The 18,695-nt window shown below is 38.1% G+C and overlaps 1 protein-coding gene across 4 annotated transcripts in view; it reads left to right on the top strand.

Moving 5' to 3' along the window:
* The window catches only part of WDR72 (WD repeat domain 72), a 395,476-nt gene that overhangs the window by 118,771 nt on the left and 258,010 nt on the right, over positions 1-18,695 (top strand). The window contains exon 20 of one of the 4 annotated variants that reach the window (XM_074837441.1): positions 5,002-6,600. The exons of 2 other annotated variants lie outside the window; for them this stretch is intronic. In XM_074837441.1, the coding sequence (XP_074693542.1) occupies positions 5,002-5,057 (56 nt within the window). In that variant the 3' untranslated portion in view covers positions 5,058-6,600. Of the gene's footprint in view, positions 1-422; positions 485-5,001; positions 6,601-18,695 lie in introns of those variants that run through there. One more of the 4 variants, XM_074837443.1, reaches the window with a different exon arrangement.

Raw genomic sequence — 18,695 nt, 5'->3', positions numbered from 1 at the left:
TGTGTACCCTCTTGCATCTTTGTGTGCTGATCCGTGTATCATATTTTTGATTCATTGTCTCTGTGGCCTGTCAGCTTAGTTAAGAGATTTCCAAATCTTGCAGCCTGTGCTGACAGGGGGCAGCTGCCAACAGTCCCCTGATCCTTCCCCAAGGAACACTGCTGAGATTTAATTTTCAGTCAAAGGGTGCAGTCTGAAATCCATGTCAGGTCCCCTAAGTCATCTCAGAACCCAGATAGGACCCATGTCTGGGGGATTATATTTCAGCACACTCCACTCTTCCAAGATTCCTTGGGAGTTCAACTGCTGTCATATACCTGATTTGAACTACATTCCCTTTTCATCTTTTCCACTGAAATGAACACCAGTATATGTTAGAATAATTGAAACCAATGAATTGTAAATCTGTATTCATTTTAAAGGCACATAGGCTTGGACTCAATGCTGTACAGAAGAAACCAGCATGAGATTTCGAAAGAAATAGCTAATCTACTCGGGAAGGAGCCAAGCTTAATTCCTTACTGCACCTACAATCTGAGGTGCATGGCACCTCCTTCAGAAACTGTTTATAGTCCCTTCAACAGTGATTATGGGCAAAAATATGGATTGTCTAAATTCTGATCTGTTCTGAAGTGCGAAAGAATTAAAACGAGGTGACACTAAAGTGTTCAGGTGAGAATTAATGTACCTTTAAGATAACATTAATTTAAGCCTTAAATTAATTCTGTGTGGCAAAGTGCACACGTTTAAATGGGAACTTGAATATCCAGTTCTGCACTCTGCATATCTATATGAAGTAATGGAAAGAATAAAAGCCTGTCAGGAGGTGAATATTGACTGGCAAAAATACATGTTGATAAAGCATCTAAACTTAAAAACTGAGTTTCATTCGGTCCATCTGACATCATTAAACTAGTAATAAACAATGAATTACTCTGGCTTTTGTTTCTGCCCATTCCTGCATTTTAAGACATCTTGTCTTATAGGTCTGAAAACCTCAGGAGATTTCACTACTGGTCTCACTGCTTTCCACTGAGAATTTGTGGCTTGGTTGTCATGGAGACATCGTATTTCTCCAAGAATTGCTCATATTGATCCGTGGACAGGCGTAAATGGCCAGGCGAATGTGAGGAGTAAAGGGGGTTGGGCAGTACTATAAAATGACCAGAGGTTATGGGTCGGAAATAAGCTCATAGCAAACACTTAGGTAAAGAGAAAGAAACAGTTTCATTTTGTTTCAGGATTCCGTTTTTGCACTTTATGCCATTGTCTTCTTTCACTATAGACTGAAAGAAACTTGTTAGTCACTTGTCATGTCAGATCTTTGGTGCTTGTCCTGACACAGCTGTCAGCCTTCCAGCTCTGAGCAGTTCAGGGACACACAACAAAGAGCTAGGAACATGAATTATTTATTGCTCCTTGTGTGGATGAAATTCTGTGATAAGAAATTAAGACACTTCTGCCAGAAGTGCTTGTTTGAAAGGAAAGATTTGGTAACACAATACATTTACTTAAAACTTACTGCTTACTTTTAGTAACAAACATTGAAACAATAATATGACATGCAGCTGGCTATGATTTTCTCCAGTATTTCTCAAGTACTTTAACTTTGAATCGTATCTTGGAATTTGAGAGTGCCTGGGAGGTCAGCATTTGGTATGGTGAAAACTGTAACTTTAGAATCTCTCCCACACATAGTCAAAGTCCAGGCAAACTTACATACTTCATTTATAAGTTTTTATTAAAAAGTCTATGTACATGTTTTGCAAAGTCTCTTGTGCTTCACTTACAATATGTTGTTATATGTGCAAAAGAGATGTTAAGGGATATATTGATTTTATTATCTCTTCTGATGAGGAAAAGGTGAAAATATGACCATACACCTACAAGGATTTCCAACTCTTCCTAGAAGGGGTTCTTTCTTACAACTTCTACCAGAATCAGGAAGGCTATAGAGCAGCTGTTAACAGGCGGGTCTGTGCATTGTGTTTTCTAATGGTGAAAGTTGCAGTCTCTAACCTTGACGTTAGACTGAGAGTTATTTTCAAAGTGATCTTAATTTTCTAAAATCACATAAAGCTTACTCTGCTTATTTGACTTTCCCATTTTCTATATGTCTGCACATGGTCTCACTGCTCTGGATGTGGGCCTCCAGCAATTGTAGAAAAAGGCATATACTCAGACGAATAGCAGGAATCCATTGGACTACCCAAGACACCAATCTGAGATTTACCTGTGATTTCTTGTGTTCAATGCGTGATCTGAACTACTCTCAGATAGGTAATGAAACCCCTCAACCTGCACTTTTCTCTTGGATAATTCACAGTAAACACTTTTCACGTGTGATGGACACAGGTAAATATCAGACTGCAGTCCCTTGTCTAAGTGAAATGGATTTTAGTTGCTCCCTTCATGTGCCTATAAGCTGCCATTATCTGTGATAGTGGCTCATGTCTGTTTTAGCCCCCACACAGAGGAGATGCTGGGCTTCTCTCCCAGATGCCTAATAGTAGGTTTATCACTGCCATTTTCCCCACATGCTGAGGACTACTTCTGTTTGACATGCAAAGCCTTGGCTTTTCAAACTTGTCTCTGCTCTGGCCTTGAATATAATAATCAGATAAGAATTACAACAGCTTTTTGTAGAACTTGACTTTTAATCATATCAACCCCCCATAAAGAATTCACTATCCCTTAGAGTGCTTCTTTAATATAAATAATTATTCCCAGCAGTGTTTTTCATTTTACGAGACAAATTTTCCACATTTAGGGAAACCGAGAAAGAGGCTGAAACTGCATGAACAGGGGTGTGTAAGTTAGACTTCTAGGTCTGACCTATTCACCCAAGTTTTCTCGTACAAACAATGGTGGAAAATTCACACCTCCAGAGAACAGATCATCTTATCCAAAGGGAGTTGCTTGAGATGGGTTTTAAGGGGATTGAAAATGCTCTGAATTTTGTCAGTCAAAATCTAAGAGGATTTTAGCAGGACTTGACACAACTTGAGGGGTCTTAGCTTTCATATGTGGTGCAATCCCACTAAGGAGGGTTCTGCAAGTATAGCACTTATGAGAAAAAGGAATAGATTTGAGCTGAAGTCACAAGAAACGATGTAGGTACAGATGCCCCTTGCCTCTTATTTCCTCCAACAGAGATTGCAGTAGAGTAAGCAATAGACTATTACTTCACTTAGTAATAGAGGGAGATCGAGCCTCCCTAATGGAAGATTGAGTTGGAAGCTGCAGGCGGAAATTACGGAGTGTTTTCTATCTTTTGCATGAAAACCATATAAAAGGTAAGAACCCTATATGCTTATGGCCTTCAGTAGCCAGACAGTCTCTGCCTGAGTCAACAGGTCCCTTCTGCAGCTCATGATCTCTCCCATCCCTTCATTCCAAGAACATTAAATTTTTCCCACTTCATTTTTTGACTTTTCAGGACAGAATGATAATTTTAGGTGTATGACAGATAATAGTGAAAATCTGAGCAGTTTTCACAGTCTTGCGTAGTTGCTTGTCCTAGATAGACCTTGTCATAGAGGTAGAAAAGATCTCTGTCTTGAGAGACAGAACTGCAGCAAATAGAAATGGGAATGTATCAAGAACAGAGATTCTTATTAGCCACAGTGTGCTTAAAAATACGGCACTAAAATTGTGACTATCTTGTTACCAGGCAAGTTATAATTACTCTATTGAATATTCACTTACCAGCTCCAAGCTCCATCCACTGGAGAGTATGTTACTTAAATCAGCACTGTGTCACCTATATGGCTGTTGATCAGTACACAGGCAGAATGTGGAAGTAAATATTCAGTAAATTTCTAAGTATTCTTTTTCTGTATTTGCATCATTATGAAAAGTAGTTAGGAGTAAATGAGTGATTCAGGAATGCAGTGCTGGAGGTTGCTGCTGCTGATGATGCATGAAGCAGGAAGGGAATGGAATGTAGGGGCAGCCCACTGATCACAGGCACTGACAGCCCTGCTGCTCAGCAACTGTGTACAAAATGTTAGTGCCTAGGAATTATTCCAGAAAGAATTTCTGGAATTTCCAATGTAGGCACAGACGAATCTGTAAGAATTTCACTGCAGTAGATGTGGTGTCACATCCTATCAGCTTTCTGGGTTACTAGTGTCATGACTCATGTCTTGTTTTGGGTTTTTATTAATAGTAAATCAAACTGTAAAACCAGAAGACTATATAGTGGACATCAAGAAAATGTGTATTTCTCTGTGCCTATGACACAGATAGACAGAAAGATGATAGACAATATGATAAATTTACAAGATATCCATTAGACTGGGAAAAAATAGTGTGTGCTGCTTTCTCGATGTTGATGTACTCATAAAAGGTGTATCTGTTTAAGCAGTGTTTCTAATACAAGTAATATTTAAAATTCAGGATGTAAATATGACCATACATCAAATAAGAAGAAATCATGAAGCTAAAAACTGATGATTGAGAGTGCTTTTCTGTGGAATTCCAATAAGCCATGACGGATTTAAAATATAATGCCTTAGTATAACTTCCTATTACTTCTGTTTACAGCTAGTGTAGGATTATTTCTGCTGAAAGAAAATATATATAATTTGAAAACTATATTTGCAGAGAAAACATAAACAGTCTATTAATTTAAACCAGAAATTATCGTTCTGCTGATCCACTGGGATGTTTTCCTTTAAAAGAGAAAAGGAAGAAAAAAGAAAAGGCTGTTCAGGAGAAAAGTTTTGAGGAACTCCATACATTCTCTTGAGCTGTTTTAGGTTCCATATTGTCTCTTGTAGTATAGCAATTATAACGTAAACAGTCTTCTGGAGGTAGATTTGTGGTATTTTTTAACACTAGCATATTGGTGCTGAAAGTTTTCATTCCTTTACAAAAATTATAGAGATTTTTACTTTATAGAAAGATTGTAAAATAGCTGATTTTTTAAAAACGAGATCGTGCCTGATACCTAAAACTGTAAAATCATTAAGCCAGATGAATACATTCCTTTTCCAGATGACATGAAGCCACATCCCTGGATATCTAAGGTGTGCTCCTGTAAGGTGTGTTAGAAAATCCTGCTTAGCCGAAAGAATTAGAAGATGCACCAGAACAGCCAAGAAATAAGACGTATGTGGTGTGGACATGAAACGGCTTGTTGTATTTATTATTGTATACCATTAACAATTCATTTTCAGAGGAAATACGTTCCATAAGATCAGCTTCTTTTTGTTGATTTATTGACTTCAATTCACACTTCCATCCCTAGTAGATTTACATTTATTCAATTAAATTTAGATAGTGCTAACGTAGAAAATATCAAATCTTTATTTTTAGATGTTTTTCACTAGTTTATGTACTGATCCCAAATCTTACAACTTTGACCATAAAACATTTGCATCAATTTTCATATTCTTTTACATACATAAAATTTAGATTTTTCTCTCTCCTTGATTTTGACTTTTAGTACCAATTACATTTTAACACTGAGCAAAAGCAAATGCGTTTGAAATTATTAGAAAATTTGCTTGCATTTAAAGGAAAAATGAACATTTTGAATTAAACATGGAATATTTAGAAACAACTAGAATACAAAGAATGTTCTGTGTACAGGAAGCATGGGAAATTGGTTATAAATCTGGTCATGTCTAGCATGTAAATTTTCCTTTTCTATAAATACTGCCATCACCATCCTCTGTTGAAATGTACTACCAATATAAGTTGGAGAAACCCATTGGAGTCCTCTTCTGAAATGATATACTTCATTGAATTTCTATTTGTGCTCACTGGGAAAAGCAGCTATACATTTTTGTTGGTTTTTTTCTAAAAAAAATCATTATGTTTGGAGAATATTTGCAGCTTATTAGACTCATTTATCACTTAACGTTCTGGGGGATTTATGCTGGTGTGACAAATAATGCCCACTCAGAGCTGTAAACTCACTTTCTGTATTACCAACAGTGGGACTGCTAATGAAGTCAAAGGGACTTGGGGATATGCTTTTCTGGACCTGTATGTTATGGTGGAAATCATACTGTGATGTTATCCTTCCTAATTGTCATGTCAGCTGTAAGCTGCCTTAACTAGGAGAGTGAAGATTTCTTCAGCGTGGAAAGATTCTTTGGCAATAAATCTTTCTTACTTGTGGGGACATGTCATGGCTGCAGGAGTAACAAAACCAGGGTTCTGTTGCCATACTATGGCTTGAATTTGGTTAAACGTGAAACAGAGATGAAGCCTTCTTTGTTCTGCTTTTTTATATCCCATGAGTCTGTATCTCTGAAGTGTAGTGTACGGCAGAGAGGTCTTCAGAAACAGTGAGTGGAAGGGCCTTCTGAGATGTAGTATTTCAGGTTTTATTCAGTTAAAGAATATGTCATTAAAATAGGCTACAATCCATAGAAGATAAAGATATTTAATATTATTTTTCTGTAATTGTAAATACCATGCAGACAAAATACATATTTTAACAGAAAAGTTACTGGTTTTTACATAATCGGTATTTTTCAGAAACAACTTTCCTTATTCTTAGAAGGTATTTTCCTGTGTAAAACATATCTCTTGTTTATATAAACTTGTATTTGAATTACGGTGACTAAACAATCTGGATGTTGAGTGTTAAGGCTTCGTTCTTTCACTTACTATGCTGGATTTCTGGAACAATTTTGTGGACTTATTTATAGTTGTACAACAGAACAGAGAGCAGAACATGTCTTCAGCTGGTTTATATGGTTTTATGGTTAAATCAGAGCTGCAAACATCAAGAAGCTAAAAATAAAATTGCAAATACACCTACAGGCACTTAGTAACACCACAGCAAAGCAAAACAAATGGTTTGCAGATAGCAAAACAAATGGCAAATAAGGGATGGACTTTGCTATCTCCTTTGCCACGCATCCTTGTCAACAGTCACCTCTAGCTGGCTGCAGTAGTCTTCCACTGGCATGGAAACATCCGTTTCCCTTCACAACAAACGTTACCGCTACGCATCAGCATCTGCTCACTTGGGCCAGCGCTGTTCTTCGTGCCCGGGTAACAACTCTCCTTAAAACTATTTCTACTAGATATTTTAAAAACTGATGTGTTCAAAGAGGTCTCATAACTCAAGAAATTGGCATTGTCCGTAACACCCAGTATTGCTGTAGTAGCAATTACATTTGCGCAACACAATATCTGATTGCTCGTCTTTAATCCTGCAAAGCAGAGCACATCAGCAGACTGCCAATACAGACAGCCCTCTGAATGGTTTGTGCAGCGATGATTGGTGTTTGGCACATGCTTATGCGTGCTTTGTGCTAATTATAATTACAGTATTGGTAAGGTAAGGCAGGAACTTTTTTACTAGTTACATTTATTTCCCAGTAAAGCAAATATATTTCCCATATGGTCTGGATGTCTTTCAAACAACCAACTTTACAGTACATGCTCAAGAGAAACTCTGGCTTAGAGTGACCTTTTTGCATCAAAGTGGCAATCTTAGAGCTATATACAAAAACACATATTAACCTCCTCCAATGATTGCTTGTAAGCCATAACTGAAGAAACATTCCTATACTAATGCAGTCTGATGTACCACTGTATTCATGCTTATGGAGATTGATTTTACAACGAAGTTGCAAGGTAATTAAGAATGCATTTTTCTGGTGTTACGCTGAAGGAATTCTGCCAAAAGGAGTAATATGCTAATATTTTAGAGTTGTTGTCTACATTTTAGATATGAGGCAAAAAAAAATCATGAATACCTAAACTGTGAGGTCTTTTTTTTTTTCGACCAGAAATCACAGGGTCCAATAAACCGTATGGCTCAAGTTGTGGTTTCACAGTCAGTGCAGTTTCTCCCCAGTCCAGCCATATGCTTCTGTGTCCCCTCACTTATGTTTGCACTGGGGCTTGTGTAGCCAGGCCGTGTGAAGACAAACACTGACCTCAGTGCAAAGAGCAGAGGTGGAACAAGCAAGCCAGGCTAGGACGAAGGCAGAGATGCCATGTAAGTGTGGGACAACCCACTCATACATCAGCATTATCGCAGCATGAAATTTGAGGTGTAGGGTTCTATATGCAGGGCTCGCTCTTGAAAATAGATTTTCAGCCTTGAAATCCTGTAGGCATTTTTTTACATTATGTGCATAATTCATTATGTTGTTAAAAAAAAATTAAAAAGGAGGTTACTGGTCCTTTAGTATAAGCCCAAGCCAAAACTCACTGATGTCTCTTTGATCTGAGGGATTTTGAGTTTTCCAAATGATTCATACTTGCTGAATGGTCACTGACCTAGTTTCCTGCCTGGAAACATCCCTAAACTTTGAACTGTTCATTTATGGCTCCAAATCCAAGCATTATATTTTGAAATCTCTTGTGTTATTTACGTATTATAAATTTGATCATTGAAATCAACTGTTTCCATTTTTGGGTTGCATTTTGTTGAGCAAAGCTCTTCCACAGTCCCGTGAAAGAAGTTCTGAAAGCAAATTGTCATGGAACTTGAAATATATAGATGAGATTCAGTGTTTCTTTGAAAAAAGAGACACTTCAACAAAACCACTATGTAACAGGGCTACGAGCTCCAGACAACACCAGAAATCTAGCAGGGGAAATGATTTTGCAAGTCTGACGGAGTGTTGAAAATTCAGAAAGGAATGGGACAGGTGCAATAAGCAGCATTACCTCTCTCCAGGTTTTTACTCCTTTTGAAAAAGCATGTTCTCTGAAGGCAGACTAGGGCAGTGAGCTCCAGAACAAATCTCAAAGTCATTGTGCCAGCGCTGAATAGCATTGCATGCACATTCCTGATGGGGGATCTGTGAAGACAAAGTTCTGCTTCTCGCAATGGGTATTTGTGCTGAATTTTGCAGGCCATTCTTCTTGCATGAGAAGAGGATGCAGAGGTATTTCAAGGGCTGGTCTTCTCCTTTTTCCTTCCTCATAGGGTATGCAGTCTGAACTGCTAGGCAAAGCTCTTAGAATTATTACTAGAGTTCGAGTTGGGTTATAATTTGAATTCATAGATCCCCAAAGTGAAAATTCATCAGTCTTATTTTTGAAGAAATAATGCTGAACTTGGATGCAACATAAAATTCAGATAATAACCCAGGATTTTTTTATGGGGGACCACGGGAAGCTTGTTTCTTGAATGACACCTGCTGGAAAGTCTAAAGTGTGTCCGAGAGCTGTGCTGCAGGACAGAAGCACATCGCGTAAAGACTACCTTCCCTGTCTGCTGATGAATCTGTGTCCTGGATATGGTGTGATGGGTAAGTACAAATATAGCTGTCAGGGTGAAGCAGTGCAAGTTGCTAAACAATGTTAAGCGTTATGAAACTTAACAAACATCTGCAGAGGGGTTTTTAGAGTCGACTGCGCATTTGATGAAATTCTTACACAGTACAAATTTAGTTGCACTTATCTTTTTCTTTCATATTTTTCTAGAAACTTTAGCTTGAGAAAGCAGAGTTGTGCAGCCTGAATTTACATTGTGTCTTGCAAACATAGGGATAAAAGCTGGTTTTCTTCCTCTGGAAATACTCTCAATAAGATAGCTGTGAAAAATAGCATCACCGAAGTAGCATATGTCATTTCATTAAGTGCATTACTCCCTCTGTTTTTACAGCAACTGGGAGATATTTCTCGGGGGATGGGGGTTTAGCGTTTGAAAACTTAATACTCAGCAGAAAAATATTAACAATATCCAACACTAGTAAAATAATAATATTTTCCTTACTTATTCTCAAATTGTATCTAAATAATGTGTAAACTTCCTGATAATAAGGACCTGAGGCAGTAGTACTCTAAATCATTATGAATTTTCCACAAAGAAACTCAGGGTAATAGAAGATTCTGTTCAGTTTCAGAACTTTATTTTCTATAATCACACTGGCAAACAGACTTACAGCTGTGCCCATAAATGCAACATACATATTTTTGTTGTTTGTTTTGGTTTATAGTCTTCCTGCCATGTAGATGGCAGCAGCACTCAAGCCTTGAAATTCACTCCAGCTTAAGTTTATTCTGAAACACCATGTTTAAGAACATTATTGTTGAGAATGAACTGAAAGCATGATTACTTTAAAGATGGATATCAGCATAGCTATATATACCTTTAAAGAAGCCTGTAACTTCATAATATCAGTGTTTAAAAGGTGACATGTCGTATCTGTCTGTATGAACATAGATGCCACTATTTGTTTTTTGTACATTACGATGTATTTTCTTTCTGTAAATTACATTGCTAATACTTTTTCTACTGTGCTAGATTTCAGGATACACACAGTGTTTCTGAAAGTTAAAAAATGTTAACATTTACTAGGATAGTTCCCACATTTATTTCCTTGCAAAATGAGAAGCAGCTAGCAGGTGCTTGGGCAGGAAAGCTGTAGACTGTGGGCATCCTTGTCAATGATACAACGAGGAAGGACAGAGAAAGGTATGGGATACACAGTGTAGGATTTTGTGCTGTGGGCTCTACTAATCATAGTGCTTTATAAAAAATATCATGAATCATACTGGAAAAAAAAAAAAAAACAAAAAAACAACACATTTTGAAGGTCTAAATATCTTTAGCTTGGCATAGCATGGAATTGTCTGCACTCTGACATTTACTTTGGCTAAGAAGGAGAGAGAGGTTTTGAAAGAGAAGCAACAAGACTGAGACCCAGAATCAAAACTGTCTGGCAGCCTCAGTCTCTGCAGCATCAGATGAAACCTCAGGGAGGCTTTGTGGGATCATCTCCAGGCCCTGGGATATAAAAGCAGGTGTGACACACGTGACTGTGCACAGAGAAAAAAAACTAGCACAAAAAAGCGTAATGATGGTAGTTCCTTGAACTAGGAAATACTATTTAAATGCTGGAGGCAAATGGTACTTTTAGTAAGCTGTCATACAAAGTGGATCAGCATTAACTCCCTCAGTGCTTCTTAACCAGTAGCAGCTGAACTAACAGGGAGATTAAATATCCAATTGACAGCATTTCTCATTCCATAGGATCCTGTCTGGGGATGCATTTGGTGGAGATTTAATCCACACTGAACATGGAATCAGCTAAGGTAACTGGGGAAGTGGGCAGACTGCGGCACTTAACCATCCTCATCCAGCTGCCACAGCTGCAGATTTGGACAGGTCTGTTCTGGCCTGAGAGAGAAGCAGGAACCAATATCCCTCTGATACCCTTGTTATGTGGTAGGAAGTAGAAACCCTTGGCCCAGTATATCATCCAGCCAATTGTAGTCAGGCAGACAATCTTCAGAGGACAGAATTCCACACTGGAGGGTCCATTACAGCTTCAAGGTGCACTCAATGGATGATCTGTGACCAAAAAGGCTCCTAATGCCTAACGGCCCTATGACCAAAAAGCCCTTAAAGATGTTGTGATACATGTCCTGGAGTGATAACATTCCTCCCACTTAACTAGTGCTTCAGGTAAAGGACTAGCAGAGGGAAAGTATGAACTTGTGGCTGATAAAATTTGTGACAACAGTAAAAGTAGAATTAATGATGGTTAGAAAAGAGCAGCAACAGAATACATGTCCTATCAAAACACTGGGATAGCCAGCTTTTGTCTCTCCTGTATACCGTTGAGGATGATGCTACAGCTGCTACAGTGGACAGTAGTAATGGGAAAAGCACTTCCCTTCTTAAATTTCCTCCAGACAAATACATGCCTAAAGGAAATATACTTTAGCTGCTTATAGGGTATGTTTTGGAGATTTGTTGGTTTTTACTCTCCACTTCATAGCATCCGTTAAATCAATCTTAGATTCCATTCCAGTGAGCAGATATTTGTTAGAAAGCTGCTTCAAGGTCTCCCAAATCCACATGGGGTTTTGCTGATATTTTCAAAATGATGCCACTGCTTAAGTAATAAGAATATCTTTTCACCTTTCCTCTATTACACTGGTAGTACACTCAATGTAGTTATGGGAGAGTTCCATGCTTTGCAACCAGAGTTCATATTAGTGCTGATTGTTCATGACCTATAAAGAATACATGTTTTAAAAGCTCTTGAAAAAATAATTTTCTGTGTATTAGCATTTTGCCCGTGGAATGGAAATACTTGCAAGGCCCTACCATGGAGAGGTTTTGTAAGGATTTAGTAAGGACTGTGTAGGTGGTCACGGCATTTTGTAAGTAAAATACACAACCAAAATTACATAACAAAAAGCTTGGTAGATTTTCGTTATCCCTGCCCGAACTTGTTATGCTAAATCAACAAAACTACCTGAGCAATATGATACAGAAACTCTGAGACCTACCAAACATGGCTTTCCTTAGAGATATTTTTGCAGTCACCCTAGAGTATAGCTGCTCCTTAGGAACTTCAGATTTGCAGCAATAAGATTTCAAGCTTTAAAAGAAGTTGATGAACAATTTTAGTGGATAGGATACTGAGAAAAACGTTGAGAAGACATCACAAGTGAAGACTCATTCCAGGCACTGTTTCTTATATTTGTTGCTTTAGTTATATGGAGTGACAGCCCAATGAATCACTGGGTGGTCTTTTGGTCTGACAATTTGGCTATTGTCTGAGCAATTAACAGGCAGTCAGCCAGTTGTAGTGGCTAGTGATTAAATTACAGAGGTTCTTCAGTGGTTTCCATAAAGACATCTCTGGGAAGAGTTAGGTGGATCCACCATCTATCATATGATGAACATGTTATGTTTACATGTTTATTCAACTAAATACTTAAGAATATTATGTCACTTGAGAAGAGTTGATATTTGAAAGACATTTCATGCTTCTGGTTTCTGCTGTGCTAACCCTGAGCATGAGGAGAATTTATGATACTGTTGGGATAAACCTTTAGCTTTAATTTTTTTTTTTTGTAGGAGATTTCAGAAATATCTTTCCTCATGTCTTAAGCCACATCTCTGACTAACTGCATAAGTACTTCACTGGTTTCATTCTGGATTTTTTATTTAAAATTGCCTTCTCTGTTATTTAAGTCCTTTAAGCAGATATTATTGGTGTTAACTTTTTGCTTAGCCCATGAAATGAGTAGTAGTACCCTGTGTTACTCCACATTTTAACAATGCCTAAATCTATAGATGCTTGTCTGTGTTTCTGCTATTTGGCTGTTTCTTTTCTTCTGCGTGTGTGGGACAAATCTATCACACTCTTCCCAGAATTTTGAGGTTTTTCTTCCTCCCATGATAGGTAGTACTTAAACTTCCACAGGGAGAGAACAAGGTAAAAGCAGCAATAAGGAAAAATAAAAGAAGTAAACTCTATTAGCAAGAGTAAATATACCAGCATGGCCAAATTATGATCACACTGACCTCCAAGCTGCACTCTGATCTTTTATGGTAATTCTGAACAGAGCTGCTGAAAGTAGATGTAAGCATCAATACTCTAGGAAGACGGGGGATTTCTGGGAATTTGTATAGGATACAATCCTGCAGGTGTTGGGTACAGTGCCCACTGCACTGAGCTCACATGTGGCATTTTTGAAAGGGGGGGAGGAACTGTAAAATGAATTTCAGCAACATTATGTTTTCTTAAGCATTTAGCCCCTTTTCCTGGGGGTAATCTTTCTGGATTAGCCAGGAGAGTGCCCTTGCTGGCTAGCAGAGGGGAGGAGGTACTTCTGTACATTTTAATGCTTTTACAACTTCTGTACTAAAAGACACTGGGAATAAGAGGGAAGCATGCACGGCTTCCCTAGGGATAGATTCAGCTCCCTTGCACACAAAGGTTTTGCCAAGGTTTTGGCAAAATGAATCCCCACGGTAGATTGCTCCCATTTTCTTACCCAGTATTCAGTCCCAGACTGCATCCTCCAGCAGCTTTTATTCAGCCAAAGCTGCTTCAAGAAGGGCTCAGGGGCATCACTTGGTCAGCAGCAATCAGTGGGTTAATACAGCCTGGCTTCTGCCTCTCTCAGATGTTCAGGAGAAGATAATGAGGCAGGGATAGAGCCTGCAGGTTAATGAGATACCCCGATTGGAAGGCATAAATCTGAGAGGAGAGACTTGGGAAGCAGAAGAAGAAGAGGGAATGTGAGGGTCTTTATATTCTGTATACTCAGTTGAGAGAATTGCTGGGGCAGGATTGGTTTCCAGTATTATAAAGACCATCTGATTTGTTAGAGCATAGCTGAAATTATTCATCTGCCTGGCAAAAATAGTCTGCCTTTTACACTCCTATTAAAATCAATACAGGACTACATTTGGAACTCTGTTATGCTAAAAAAAAGTGCCCCCCCTCCCCGAACCCCAAACAAAACACCAAAATCCAAAGGCACTTATGTTAGGATAACCAGTGGAATCTCTCTAACAAATTCTAACTAGTGCTTGGGTAAGCATTGTTAGAAACATCTGTCATGCATTTGAATAAAATCTATTAATAAAATGAATGAGTAGATCTTAGACAAATATAGAGAGGTAATACAGTAAAACAAATGGCCCTACTACAGGAAGCTGTTGTACTGTGCTGTTTTGAATAACATCATGAAAGCAGCTTACCTTTTTGCTGAATCTTTCAATAATCCTGGGCTGTAAATGATGCAGCCATGTAAATAACTCTGACAGTTGCACTTTGACCATATAATATGAAAAATAACTAGTTCTCCATAATTGCATTGTCAAAAAATTCCTCCTTCTTATCAGTATGCGACCTCCTGTTACAGACAAGCAGAATACAGAACAATCTACACAGTCTGCAGCATTCAAGATGCTGTTCTTACTGTTATTATCAGCAATGACGATTATCTCTAAATGTTCAACAGTAAATCCAGAGGACTAAATGGAAACATTTCTCCTAAGTGCTGTATAACAATACCCGACATTTATATAGCACCTCTCATCTGTAAGAATCCCAAAGTGCTTTACAAAGTCTGCTGGGATCACTTCACCCACCACTGAAATGTAGCTATCTCTGTGGTGAAATTCAGCTTCTATTCCACACCAATGCCATTGCACAACAGTGTTTTTGAAAAAAAAGTGACAACTAAGTGAAATGCATTGAACTGTTCTTGTAAAAGCTATCATAGGATCCTCAGTGACAGCCAGTGGTTAAAGCTTTGGTTTGGCATCTGGAGCAAAAACCAGCGGATACTTCATCCTCCTCTGTTCTCATACACTTCCTTCCCAGCAAACACACTCCTGTTCTCTTTCTGTTCTTCTCAGAACACTGTGCCCATGGTGAGAAGAGCAGCTGCAAATATACTGACAGTGCCTAGGTTTGACTCTGCTTATCTCACCTTTTACCAGCAACGACTATCAGTTGAAATACTACTAATGAATCAAGTTCTGCTAATGAAATCACACTAGCAAGTCTGGGTGCCTGGAAAAGGGTGCCTGCGTGCCTTAGAAAGCAAGTAATAATGAAACCAGAATGCTTAAAAGTTTGTAGGAAAAAGATGGGCATAACTAATCTATGACTGTGCTTCTCTGACAGCCTTGGTCTGTTTGAGCCCAACTCTGTGAAATTCAGTGCTAATCTGTTTTTCCTGAAATAGAAACAGAAATCTGAAGTATTTCTGTTATTTTTCATGGTCTTAGTACTATATATAAGTATATGAGCAGGTATGCCTGGGCCCTCACCGTGACTGTAGAAACAGATGCTGTATCTGTACTGGTAAATTAGAGTAAGGGAACATTATCAGGTATGGGAACTCATTGATAAAATGATGGAACAATCTCCATGTTCTTGATCTACAACAACTAATACACTCCTGTTTACCATGCCTACTAGGAAGTGTTTGAACATGTCCATGCTATTCTGGAGGGTAAAATGGTTTTTCACTCCACCTTTCTTTCAGGTCTTCCTCTGGCAGTTGGCTTTACTGCCAGAAAACAGTCCTAGGCACATTTAATTTGCTATTACAGATATATACACAAAGGGTATGCACAGAATAATAGAGAGTATTTGTGAATTCCTGGATGTGATAAAGGTCAGTATAAAAGTGGATTGAATCCTCTTCAAGAGAAACACATGGTATGCAGTATGACTCATCTTGAAAGTGCTCTACCAACATTAGTCAAATTGTGGAGCTGAAAATACATGTTCTTGCTAGAGTTTCCTATTACATTTTCATCTCACCGAAGGATGAGAGCCAGCCCAGGCAGGAGATCTGAACCCTGCTGAATTTTGGAGAGCTTTGCTCTTGCTGCTGATTCAGATTTGATCCCTCCAACTCAGGTTTATGTCTGTAATGTGCCACTTTAAAAAATCAAGGTCCCATATGGGTTCATTCCACTGCAGCGTTACTATTTTATCTTATATTTCATCTCCTCTATGGTCTTGGCTGTTCTTTGGCAGAGTGTGAGTTCCTTTTCTTTTAAGCCTGGGGAAACATTGGACATATGTCACCACTGAGCTACAGACTGTGTGGGGAAATTAGCTAAGTAGACAGAACCATTTTACCGCTGAGAATATAGTGGTCCCTGCTCTTCCACAGCTACAGATGAGGAACAGAATTAAAAGTGTTGTTTCAGAAGAAATTACTGACCTTTCTAAACCAAGTTGTTATATTTCTTTAATAGAACAAATGCAGGTAAACCAATTCACATAAATTGTCATTCTGTACATAAATGTAGATAAAATATATGTACTGTATTTGATAGGACATGCTGCATAACTTCATAAAGGTAGCTTTCATTCTTGATATTGTTATGTAAATAACAGATGAGAAAGTTATGCATGTTTTGTTACAGCCTTTACTTTGTAACTATACAGCAATAAAAGGGAGAAAACTGAAGCGAATGTAATATACTGTAATGAGTCACTTTAAACATAACCCGAGCATAAGAGCAGTTTATAAAGACATGCTGGTTTTCTGAACTGAAATTTAGAAGACTTGAGTTTGACTCAAGTTCAAACTTCTCATCTGCTGTTGGGCAAGACATGTGAATCTCTTTAGGTCTCTGTTCCCACATAAATTGAGGAATGATTCCCAGCTTCATGGGAGTTTTGTGAGTGTAAGTTCATTAAGTTTTGTGAATCAGTTAGATACTATAGTGGGCAGGGGAGCTAGGTAAGTATGTGGATAAATAAAATATCAGAGTTAGATGCTATCAACCACTTATTACTGTAAAAGTAAGAGAAACATATTAAGTGCTTAAATGAAATTTTTCTTCCCTCAAAAGCTTCATCATACTTTTAAAATAGAGACAAAATGTGGAGTGAAGCCTAAAGTAACAGCAATAACTCTGAATCCACCATGAGATCTTTTGAGTGGTGTCTTAAGAAAGCATGGTGTGAATACACTATCGGAATTTATCTTGCACATAAGTCCAAAAAATTGGCAGTAGCTAGAGAGACAAAATTATATATGCTTATGATGAATGTTTGATTTCTGAAACATATATGTTAGGATGTAAAATATCTCCTGTTAGAGATGCTAAATTAAAATGTTTAATAGGTTTTAAAATGAATTAAATTTTAAGGTTGTAAATTTATATTAAAAACATCACATTTATTTACTGTGCCCCCACTGAAACAGACTCACTGATTTTAAAGTATTTTGAGTCAAGTCTTGTATGTTTGTGTGTATATGTATTTATTTATATTCACTATTGTACATTCCATATTGAGTCCTATTTTAAAAGCAAATGTGAGGATTGCAGTTACATTATGAAATGTCAGCTATAGGACTGCAGAAAGAACGGATGTGGCAACGCTTAACTCTTCCCACTACACGTATGTATTACACACCAATCTTTATGTGTATTAGCCCATGTCCATTCATAATCGATAATACTGCCTCATCAAACTCTTCTATACTTTTATATACACATATGTTTAGCACTCTTAAAGATATTTTAGAGATAAAAGGGTCTAATTTTGGTCCTGACAGTTGGACCAGAACAATAAAATTGATAGATTTGACTCCACATTTGAAATGTTAACCCATTATGAGGCAGGTCTTAGCAAGCATGCCAGCAAACAAAGAATGGGAGAATCTTACCACTTATTTTCCCTGTCTTCAAAGATTTCACCTTTGAGGCAGAAATTTAGAATTCTGCTTTTTATAGTTAATTATCGGTTGACTACTGCATCTTCAGCAAAAGCCATACCCTCCTTAAATTTTCCAAGTTTTTTTCCCTTTAGTTGACAGACAGTTGCTAATCACATGTATAATACCCTGAGTAAATTTCAGGCCATATGGGGATAGAAGAGCTTCCTGCATATTTTACCCCCTTCCATCCGTATTTTTTCCACTTTATACAAGAGACTGGTTTGCATTTGTGAATGAATGCTATGGTGTGTATTGTCTGTGATAAGAACAGGGATCGTGTGAATGTTAAGCCTTCAAATATAGATAGTGAAGTTTAACAGAGGCTTTCAAATTCACGCACACAAAGACAACATTTACTGCTCTCTCTGCCTGCTTTGAAGCACTCTGCAAAGGATCTGCTGAGTACACACAATAAAATATTCTTTATACCAACCCTGGACAGATACTTTGCAGTTTGCCTGGCAGACAGGACAGGGCGGCACGCTGTCCTCTGAATGCTGCACTGGGCTTTGCTGGCAAAGTCTCTGCTGTTGTGAGCACAGGGGTGTCAGAGTCTTTAGCTAATATGTAGCAATGACATGAGAGCTCCAGAGAGATTCTTTTGAGAAGAACCATCTACTCCTGAGGTTGGATTTAGAGTTTTAAAGATTTGGCATATGGATTTTGGTCTCTGAGTTGCCTTAACAAAAAGCTAATTCCGTAACTTCCTCTGCGAGGTTTGTTTGACTTCACAGGAGGAGGAACGCTTGTTCAAAGCT

This window comes from Strix aluco, chromosome 12, assembly GCF_031877795.1.
Source record: "Strix aluco isolate bStrAlu1 chromosome 12, bStrAlu1.hap1, whole genome shotgun sequence".
Lineage (NCBI taxonomy): Eukaryota > Metazoa > Chordata > Aves > Strigiformes > Strigidae > Strix > Strix aluco.
This window is presented reverse-complemented; position numbering and strand designations above follow the sequence as displayed.